Source organism: Eucalyptus grandis, chromosome 2, assembly GCF_016545825.1.
Source record: "Eucalyptus grandis isolate ANBG69807.140 chromosome 2, ASM1654582v1, whole genome shotgun sequence".
NCBI classification, from domain to species: Eukaryota; Viridiplantae; Streptophyta; class Magnoliopsida; order Myrtales; family Myrtaceae; genus Eucalyptus; species Eucalyptus grandis.
Window position 1 is genome coordinate 51,223,554 of NC_052613.1, and position 10,635 is coordinate 51,234,188.

Genomic DNA, 10,635 nt, shown 5'->3' on the forward strand with positions numbered 1-10,635 from the left:
TGAGTTGGCAATAATCAACACCAGATGATCACCCGAAAGCGGGAAGAAATCGCGAATCTCTCTCTCTCTCTCTTTTCCCCGTTGGATTTAGATGGGCAGGAAAATTATAAAATGAGCCCATGTTATTTATATGGGCTTCGATCCTCTTGCTCTTCTTTAGAGCCTAAAATAACTTAGCGCATCTTATCCTTCGTAGCTTCGGGCCCCACTAGCCTTTTCCCATGTCCTTTCTCACGATTCTGGGTCTCGGGCGCATTTGTCGCCGTCCGTCCGGAGCCGCGAAAGCAGTCGCCGGAGACCAACCATCTTGCCCAATGCCAGGCTAGCACGTCTTTGTTTACTTTCAGGAGGAACATGTCCGGGAAAACGACGCCGTTCCGTGATTATAAAATATCTGAATGGCTCTCCTCTCCCAACGACGTCCCTGCTCGTGCGAACCGTCTTCCCATCCTGCCCCCGTCGATCGGAATGGTCAAAGGTCAACTCTCCCCGGTGAAAAATTTGATAATGCAACTGGGATGAAAAGTCGGCTGACAGAAGACATGGAAATGAATAAACTTCAGCATCGAAACGGGAGGAAAAAAAGAAAAAAAACTGAGAAACGGCATTCGAGAGAACGAAAAGAGGACTGATAAAATTTCATGGACTAAATGAGTCCGACACAAAATAGGTCCAGCTTGTTTGTTGATACCTAGGGACTTATCAACGTCGAGCTAGCCAGCATGACTCACTAACAGCCGAGCAATGCCATGCTTAGGTTCGTCCATATAACCATATTGACAAAAATCATAATTAGAAAAAATCGGGGACTTCGATACGAACACTATTTTAAAAGTATAAAAATGGCAATTCTATTTCGATAAAAGTGTACTGTAATTTTTTTTTTTTTGAAATAGGAAATACTTTAAGAAGAATCCCAAAAAAGACCCTAATACACAACCTAATCAAGCGCTAAACATCCCAGAAAGTACTATTAAACCTGTAAATTTTCTGGCATCCACGAACTCAATTCCTAAGCTCGCCGCAGACGTTTCAGCGTACAGCGCTGAAAAAGCCTGCGAGGGCAACGATGTCACTTCATCTATATTCAGCCAATGGCAGCGCGACTTCTATTTTATTGAACCTCCGCGTGCGTGCTCCTCCTCCACCTGCCTCCTCGCCCACCAAACCAGACCTCCCTCCCCTACCCCCGTCGCTATCTCCCGGCTCTCGCCTCCGCATCTCGACGCCCGAATCGACCGGAAATGGCCTTATCACGGGCAGCCTCGTCTCCGTCGCGCGCCGCCCTCCTCAAGCCCCTCGCCGCCGCCATTTCCTCCTCCCTCTTCCGCCGCCCGATCTCCACGGACACCACGCCGATCACCGTCGAGACCTCCGTGCCCTTCACCGCCCACCGATGCGAGGCCCCGTCCCGGACCGTCGAGACGACCGCGGAGGAGCTGGTCGGCTTCTTCCGCACCATGGCCCTGATGCGCCGCGCCGAGATCGCCGCCGACTCCCTGTACAAGGCCAAGCTGATCCGGGGGTTCTGCCACCTCTACGACGGGCAGGAGGCCGTCGCCATCGGCATGGAGGCCGCCATCACCAAGAAGGACTGCATCATCACCGCGTACCGCGACCACTGCATCTACCTCGGCCGCGGGGGCACGCTCCTGGAGGTGTTCGCGGAGCTCATGGGGAGGCAGGCCGGCTGTTCCAAGGGGAAGGGAGGATCCATGCACTTTTACAAGAAGGATGCTGGATTTTACGGCGGTCATGGAATCGTCGGGGCTCAGATTCCGTTGGGGATTGGATTGGCCTTCGCGCAGAAGTATAAGAAGGACGAGAGCGTGAGTTTTGCCTTGTATGGCGATGGCGCTGCGAACCAAGGGCAGTTGTTCGAGGCGCTTAACATGGCCGCGCTGTGGGATTTGCCGGCTATTTTGGTCTGCGAGAACAATCACTGTAAGATTTTGAGGGTCTTGATTTTGTGCGATTGCTTTGGCGGTGGTGGATAGACGGTCATGCAATCGTATGCGTTTTGCAGATGGAATGGGGACGGCCGAGTGGAGAGCTGCGAAGAGTCCTGCATATTACAAACGTGGAGATTACGTGCCGGGCTTAAAGGTGATTTCTAAGTTTCATTCGATTCTTCCCCAACGGTTGTTCGCATTCACATCGATAGGCTTTCTGTTTGTTTAACGAATTAATTTTTCATTTCTTTTGCCCTATTTTTGGTTTTTCACTTGCTGCTGGCTGTTCCAATTGTTTCGGAGTTGTTGTGGTGTTCATGAATAGTTCCGATTTTTTCGGAGTTGGTGCAATGTATACTGAAGAGATATCAAGATAAGGGATTGTAGATAGGTTAGTTTATGTAATTTTAACTCTCTTAGATGTTGTGTTTGCACTGTGCTTGTGTGCATGTACATCGAGAGGATTGTTTGGATTCTGATCTTGCTGAGCAGTAGCATGCATATTACGATATCACTAGGTGCTGAGGTGAATTGATTGATGTCAATGAGATGGGATCTCTCTTGTGTTGAGTTGTCCTGTACTGTTCGCAGATAAATGAGGGAGGGGTGGAAATAAATCATATGTAGGCAAGTTCTACCTTGCTGGCCTTGCTCTTAAAGTTGTTCCAGTTACAGTCCTATGTTGTTCAATATAGGAGCATATCGATGTTATCACCTAAAAGAGTGATTCAGTGTGTGCTGGCTTAGAATCCAGAATTTTAGCTAATCTTCAAGATTCGGGAGGACCTTTGATTGATCTTGCCTTGTAGCTGTTATGAAGGTCCAAATATTTCTACGAATTGTTTGGTATGCTGACAGCTGAAGTACTGAAATGAATGATTTTTGGAAGTATGGTAGTGCACAGAATTTACATGGGTAGTTTACTTTTAGGAAGAAAACGGCTTGCACTATACTTAGATGTTTGATGTTGTGGAGTAGTGGTGGTTCAAAGGTATGTCTTTATCTTCTTAACTGATTAGTGGAAGATGTACTCTACTTTTCTGACAATTCTAGTGCTGGATCATTGTTCATAGACCCAGGCTTTTGTCATATACTTCTTCTCATACTTGAGTATTTCTGCAATGTTCACTTTCTTTTTACTCACTTAGTCCAGTGTTTATACCTTACGGCAGGTGGATGGTATGGATGCCCTTGCTGTGAAACAGGCATGCAAATTTGCTAAGGAGCATGCTTTGAAGAATGGCCCTATTGTGAGTGATTTATTTTGTTTTTACATGTTTACCTGCTTGTTAATCATCATAAACTAGTGTTTTCACGATCTTAATGCTTGTACTTGCTACTAGTGTTAGCTTTAGAGATAGCCTCTTCTTCCTCTTGGAGTGTCCACTAGTTATATGAGGAGGCTGTAAGTCATCGAGACAAGGACAGTTTCAATTTATTTGCAATTGGTGCAGTCTATATCTTCCCCTCTTTGCTAGGCTAATCAAAGTAAAAGTGACACTTCTTTAGTATCTGGCCGACTAACTGGTTGTCTCTTACTACTACTAGTTAGTGCCCTCTCGAGATATTCAAATTGCTTCCATAGTTGCCAGGATGTTGTTCCGCAATAAACGATAGACTGCTGGATTCTGCAAATCAAAAGAAGTGGAGGATGATGAGGGTATAGTATCTCGATGACTTGAGAATAGGTTGGAGGCTTCTAGCATCCATGTTATTGAAAGTGAATCACACATGGATAGAGGTTTGATCGAATTTAGAGATGCGAACCAGCATTTGCTTGAGATTCCAACAACATAAACACAGAAATTGAAGGTATGTTTTGGTTCCTAAATGACGTGGATTGTTTGAAGGAGCTATTAAATGGTCATTACCAGCATCAGGCAGTGTAGAAGTAGAATGTTTGAGGTACTGTTCACTTAAGGATGTGATGTCTAAGACATTCTTGGAAGGGAATAGTGGCAGGTGAGTTGTAACTCAGCCCAACTTCATGGGAATGTGTGGGCTCGAAAGGTGTTGAGCATGTTTGGGACATCGGAGCTGGGTTTTATGGATGCAGCATCCATTTTTCACCTGCTGGTGCTGCATAGTCAGGTTGTCATTCTGTGATTAAGTACACAAAAGTATTTGCTTATGTAGAGCCAGGAAAGGCCAAGGGGGATACATGTTCATTCATTAAAAGCAGTATAGAATGTTGAAGAATAAGAAGGTCCTGGAGTTGTTGATTGGCCATTATCATAGCATCCTCGTTGTCATATTGTCCTGTTCATAGGAATGCAACCCAAAGACTCATGGTACTTGGCTTGTTCTCTGTCCACTGTTTTTTTTTTAACGGGAAATTGTAGTATGAAATTTCTGGTGTTTACTTGAGCTTTCTAGTAAGGTGCAAATTGAGATGCAAGTAGTCAGTTATTCCTACTGATAATTACTTGCCTTGGCTGTACTTGATTTTCCCTCTAACCTCTGTTACTCCAACTATTAGGCCCCACACACTTGCTTTGACACAATAGAACATACATGATAGGTAGGAGTATGCATCTGCTTCATCTCTCTATCTCAAGGACTGCATGCCTTTTGAGAATTCATCATGGACTCACTCTTGCATGAAATCATGCCATGCTTAAATGATGGAGAGAAATGCTGAAGTTTACAGAGTTTCAGGAGATCATCCACACCGTTGTAGATGTTCTCTGACGGGAATGTATCCACAGATACAGGCTTCTAAATAATTTATTTAGAGGATTCATGCTATCGAACATAGATGTTCTCTGAAGAGCCATTTTTTCATGGCACCTGTATCTTCAATCCAAGAAATATGGATGTTATTAGGTGCTGAATTGGTGGCATCCCTTGCAATTTTCTTTTAGGCAGCTGGTTCTTCCATCTGTCTGAAGCTTAGCGAATCTTCTCTCACTATTTGGCATTTTTCTTTTCTGGTCTCGAGCGACACTAGGAAGCATCAGTGTCCCTTGTTTACGATGTGCTCTTGCTTTGAGTGAGCGAGTGAGTAGAATACTTGAGGCTGCCGGGGAACTTTTTGTTAGCTTATGTTTAACTCTCTTCTTTGATTTTTGTAATCTGTACCTTCAATCTCATATTTAAAAACATTTAAATTTGATATAACCTACTTATTTATAGCCATGCTCAGCTAAGAGTTCTTTATCGTGTATTTACTGTAGATGGAAAGTATGGATTTTTCTAAGTTTACAAACTAGTGCAAATACCAATTCATCATGACATTTGATGCTGTGTTCAGATTCTTGAAATGGACACCTATAGGTATCATGGCCACTCCATGTCTGACCCTGGGAGCACATACCGTACTCGTGACGAAATCAGTGGCGTCCGACAGGTGAATACGTGGTTGTGTTTGATAAGGGTTTTGCCATTATTGACTTCAGGATTTAATATTGATATTATTTGCCCTTTAGGAGCGTGATCCAATTGAAAGGATTAGAAAGCTGGTATTATCTCTTGACCTGGCAACAGAAAAGGAGCTGAAGGTAACTTTCTCAATCTTGATTCATGTATACGTGGGACATGGTTAGCACCAAATTTCCATAATTTGCATGGTTAAATGTCTAAAAAGTTCATTTATGCTGAGGATAGTGAAGAAGCATTTTGGAGTTCAAAAGATTGTTGTAATGCGGATATGAAGCCTTTACTTTCCTTTCTCATTCTAATTTGCTGTCCATATTTCCATGTTTTAGGATATCGAGAAGGAAGTAAGAAAAGAGGTTGATGATGCCATTGCTCAAGCCAAGGTAAGAATCATGTTTAGATTATTCTGATTGTTGGGAGGTAACTATCTTGAACAAAATTAATAATCTAATTGGTCAGTTTGCTTAGCATTTGTTGGAAGTAATTGTCCTCACTTATTATTGTTGATGCCATCACATGTGTTTTTTCCTCTTCTCCAGGAAAGTCCAATGCCTGATCCATCTGAACTGTTCACCAATGTGTATGTGAAAGGTTACGGAGTTGAGGTAATTCTTGTTATATTTGTCTCATGTCATTTATCGTGTTTAAGGAGTTTTTCTTTCAGAATTTTTCATTTGGGCCTGCTATTGGCTTGGCCAGTGAGATGGGGCACAATGCTATATGAAAGTTGGTAGCGCTTCCAAATTCCAACTACAACAAAACGTGTTTTCCTTATTAAAGCAGATACTTGATATGCTGAAACATGCTTCTACAGATATCTTTTAATCAAATATTGCCTGAATACTTTGTATGATAATGTTTTACGATATCTGTGGGCCAAGGAATTGGAGATACAACTCCTGTGGTCCACCATTTTGAGGGTTCAACTTGAAAATTTGCTTTTGGTCTTGAAAAAGAAATAATTCCATGTTCACATAACTATACCATCAAACTAATTATTTATTAAACGCGAGTCTTTTTATTTAACAAGCTTGCAACATGAATTGAGGACACGTAATGGAATCAGTTGGATCAGATGAAGAATGTCCTGTTTTTCCATGGCTATCTGAGTGTCAGAATGCTCTGGTATTAGTTTTCGCCTCGGATGAACACGAGATCTCAGTGTTCTTTGTTATCCAACTGATGACTTTTTTTTTGCATAAGAATACTATACAAGTGAAGTTGCTGGGACTTTTTTCTTTTAGGATTTGAATTAAATCTTTTGTATGAATGAGGCAAATCAAGGAGTGGAATTGGGTCAATTTCTGCACCTGGATGTAGGAAGTTTTCTTGTGTATGCAGAAGAAATCTGCAATCAAGGAATGACTGAGCGAAGGTCGAATTTTAACATGGTTAACTAGGAGACCTACTGCAAATAAATTTGATATCAAGATTAATTCATTGTTTTTCACTGTGTAGCCCTCATAGAGAAGATAAGCGTGCGTGTGTGTATAAGGTCCAGAAATGCATTTTTAAATATAGATGATTATCTTTATATTTCAATTTGTAATCCTGGTTTCTGAATCTACTGCAGAGCTTCGGAGCAGATAGAAAAGAAGTGAGAGCTGTGCTTCCGTAAAAGTGAATTTTTTTGGGAAGCATCAAGAAGTGTTTGACCTCTGCAGATGCAGATGCCAAAGTCACGAACAAAAGGAAGAATAACAGGTGGAACCAAGATGATTGCCAATTTGTGGCCTCCCTGTTGTCTTCTTTTTTTCTTTTGGTATGTGTAGCAGAGGGAAACTAAAATAATATTTTACTTTTCACTTTGCCTTTTATGCTTTGTCTATTTTTTGGGGTTTCCCGGTTACCTCTTTTCTTGGGTTGGAAAGGTTCAATGAACGTGCCGAGGTTATTTTGAACACATATCATAGTGACCTTTACGAAGGTCCGTTAGCAATTGCCATGCTGGTCGTGTTCTGCCAAAATAAAAGAGCATTGATGAAATTCACTTTTACTCTGAGCACAATAAGAGTTTTGGACCAGCGGTTGAGGGCTATGAATCTTTCCACACATTCTCTGGGTTGTGCTCCTTTAGTGTGGCTGTTGCCTGGATGGGCCGCTAGGTGACATTGGTTCCCTTTTTTCATTTCTTGGTTGGACAAGAGTGCTACAATGAAGTCCTGTGAATTTCTCCCAGGTTATACTGCTCTGAAGTGAGCAGAGTCTTGATTTTCCCGTGTAGTATTTGAATATTTCCTTAGCCATCCTTGGTGCAATTCTGGGGATCTCTCAGCTTTTAGTGTTACCTTCCTTGTGTTAAATTAATCAGTACCTTTCCTGTAGAATTCCTCTAATTTATGTTTGCCAGTGGAAACTGTTGTGATATCGATTCAGGGTGGTAATTTGGAAATCCTGAGCAATATTTGCATAATAAGATGCTTCGTTTCATGGATTGGTAACTAAACATATTCTACTTTTATTCTTTCTTTCCACCAAGTACAGGCAATGAGCCCTCTTCATCTAATAGGCTTATGGACTTCTCTCTGTCAAATCCATGCTGACAGCAAAAGAAGTTGGAGAGAAAACGCTTGGGCATGTTCTCAGTCTTTCCAAGCAGACTTACTGAAGAGTCTGCTTCTTATAATTTTATGGCAAATGATTCATAGTGAGATAAAGGGTAGGTCTACTCGGTAGGGAGTATACTTTCTAGTGGTTGTGAGTATCTTGGTACCCTTACTGGCTTTACCTGACATAACGGCAAGTGTACGTAGTCAATGCAGTAAGTAGCCACCGGCGAATCTGTTGATATTTGGTTGAGGCGTATTGTTTACTTGCTCTTGGGCATGTCTGAAAAGAGATTGGTCTTCCAACTGAAAGAACTCAATTTTCGTTTTTCTGTGACCTGGAATTTCTGAGGCTGGACGATGTTACGGGAGGTAATTAGATCTCTGATGGTCTCGTTGTGGACGGTTTCACACTAGATAGAGCCATAGCTTCAATTACTATTATGTTGATTTGAGTGTTGAAATGCATATTCTCCGAAGAAAGAGTAATGGTTACCAGAATTCGGAAAATTGCCATAAAAACTTTTTTGTATGAAAATGAAATGGAAGTTCATGCTGGCTTATGTTTAGTTGGTCTCCTATATGCTTGCTGGGCATGTCATTTGCGATGCTTGTTAAGTAGTGCAAAGCATTTTCACACCACATTTCTGTAAATATTAAGCCATCGTACAGCGTAACAAGCTCTCATATTCAAGCTCACCATTAATGCAAGTCAACTGATCAAATCCATCCTACATAATTAAAAGCCTCATCATGAGGAGCATGCTGTTCCACAAGTGAGAATTGGATAGCTTCTTCCTGCTACTAGAATAATTCAACCAACGGCTGTATATTTTGTGGTTTCTACTAGTAGAGATAGCTTTCATCCTCCAAGGTTCTTGCGGATTTTGGCAATGTCTTGCCCCGTAATCTGGAACGCTTTTCCTAATACTTCGTCAGGTATCCATGGTTTCGACATGAACGCAGCAACTGAAGCAATCTGAGCACCTGGGTTTTGACTACTGAGTCCTGAGATGGCCAATGCTGGGTTTTTCAAATCATAGTTGTAGAGGTAATGAATCAGACCTTTAGGGAATACAAATGACTCGCCCGGTCGCAGTATTTGCGTGAACAGGCGGTAGGAAGTGTCCACAAAGCCAACACCGATCACCCCCTCAAGGCAAATGGTCACCTCCGAGGCCCTTGGGTGCGAGTGGGGTGGCACCAGCCCGTTGCCCGCCATATCAATTCTAGCCATGGTCAAGCCCATGGTATTGAGCCCCGGCAAATTGGCTGTTTTTGTGAGCGTGACATTGAACCCGAATTGGTTGGCCTTTGTGTTGCCTCGCCTGGATAGAGCAGAGGTGGTGAAATGGGAAATGCTAGCTAAATTTGGGTTGATGCAGGGCGCACCATTGACCGAATAAGGACTCTGGTTTCTCATGTCCGCAATGCAGTAATCTTGAAGCGGATCTGGGTCGGCTCGGGCATGGCTCCATATAAGAGCTAGGACGACCAGCGTCCGAAGAGGGGAAGGTGTAACCTTAATGAAGGCCATTGGTCTGATATAAAGATATGGGTTTTTGGCGCCCGGATAGGAGTTAGGAGGAGCCGTCGCATGTTATATATAGAAGCTGTCGGAGGGTGATGCGTTGATGCGATAAGAAGAATATCTTGTGATGTCATGGGATTGAGTAACTTAAGAGCATAAAAAAGAAGGGGAAAAGGAGCAAAGGCAAGTCTAAAGGGATTGAGTTTCAAGTCACAAAAAGGGCCACAAGTTGTGATGGCACGTGCTATATTTCTATTGGTCAAGTGGGATCAAACTAGCAGAAGTTTCTTTAGGATGCTCTCACTTCAATGTCTGCAGCCAAAAGATGCAGGAAATGAAAGTGTGTTTGATAATTACGTGGGGGCAAAGAAATAAACAGACAAGTTTTTATCTGGGCCCATTTCTTAACCCATGTTAATTGAATCATAAATGGATTAGTTATATTAAATAAATTAATTCGCAAGTGAGTTTGGATATAATATGTGCATTAAAAGAGTCATAAACAGGGTTACAATATACCTAAACTTAGCTCACCTTTATGACTTTTTCTTCATTTTTTATTATTATTATCATTTTTGCTCAATCTCGTACTCACTTACTTCATATTCTCATCTTAGTTTGGGTATGATTTTATAATAATATGGGTTGGGTTTGGTATGGGTCATTAGATTTACATTACATAAAAACAAGTCAAAACGAGTTAAATTAGTCTAGTTGAGTCGAACCATTTTCAATTCGACTCATCTGTATGATGGGTCTAGCCTTACTTTGAATCAAATTAATTGGGTCATAATGTATCTCTTGTGCAAGTGAATGTTGGACTCAACTATGCTTATTGTGGAGGATAACGTTTGGTGTGGATCTTAAGATACGTTTGTTTCATTGAAAACTTAATAACAAAGAAAATATTTCCGAATGAATTATCTTCAAAGAAAATAGTTAATTTTTATTTGTTTGGTAATTTTGGGAAAGCGATTTCCATCTTACTAGAAAAGAAAGTCATTTTCACATAATTAAGCTTGTTGATTTTAGTCAACGGATGACATTTTGTGTAGATCTATTAATTTTCATCATCCAAATACTAAAAAATCGGAAAACAATTTATGTGGAAATAGTTTTCCTTCAAACAAACAGACTTAAGAATTAGCTTATCAAGAAATGTTACTGATCCTTATTAGTGGTTGAGTGTAGCTCACTTGTCTCGATACCCGCTATAATCTAACAATTC

The 10,635-nt window shown here is 41.6% G+C and overlaps 2 protein-coding genes across 2 annotated transcripts; one reads left to right on the forward strand and one right to left on the reverse strand.

The window, feature by feature from the left end:
- The first annotated feature begins 1,128 nt into the window (after positions 1-1,128).
- LOC104433572 (pyruvate dehydrogenase E1 component subunit alpha-1, mitochondrial) lies at positions 1,129-7,380 on the forward strand. The gene is made up of 8 exons (XM_010046368.3): positions 1,129-1,944; positions 2,027-2,106; positions 3,125-3,202; positions 5,206-5,301; positions 5,381-5,452; positions 5,660-5,713; positions 5,870-5,935; positions 6,904-7,380. Exons 1-8 carry the CDS (start codon positions 1,245-1,247, stop codon positions 6,946-6,948), a joined length of 1,191 nt encoding a protein of 396 aa, XP_010044670.1. The 5' UTR covers positions 1,129-1,244; the 3' UTR covers positions 6,949-7,380.
- A 1,213-nt stretch (positions 7,381-8,593) lies between these two features.
- On the reverse strand, positions 8,594-9,443 carry LOC104433571 (germin-like protein subfamily 1 member 1). The gene has a single exon (XM_010046367.3). It carries the CDS (start codon positions 9,411-9,413, stop codon positions 8,739-8,741), a length of 675 nt encoding a protein of 224 aa, XP_010044669.2. The 5' UTR covers positions 9,414-9,443; the 3' UTR covers positions 8,594-8,738.
- Between the last annotated feature and the right edge of the window lie 1,192 nt (positions 9,444-10,635).

Excerpts from the sequence above, each read along its gene's own strand:
- LOC104433572 (XM_010046368.3), top strand. The coding sequence starts at position 1,245 with ATGGCCTTATCACGGGCAGCCTCGTCTCCGTCGCGCGCCGCCCTCCTC. Across the intron at positions 3,203-5,205 it reads CTTTGAAGAATGGCCCTATT|ATTCTTGAAATGGACACCTA; the intron begins GTGAGTGATTTA and ends TGCTGTGTTCAG. Across the intron at positions 5,453-5,659 it reads CAACAGAAAAGGAGCTGAAG|GATATCGAGAAGGAAGTAAG; the intron begins GTAACTTTCTCA and ends TCCATGTTTTAG.
- LOC104433571 (XM_010046367.3), bottom strand. The coding sequence starts at position 9,413 with ATGGCCTTCATTAAGGTTACACCTTCCCCTCTTCGGACGCTGGTCGTC.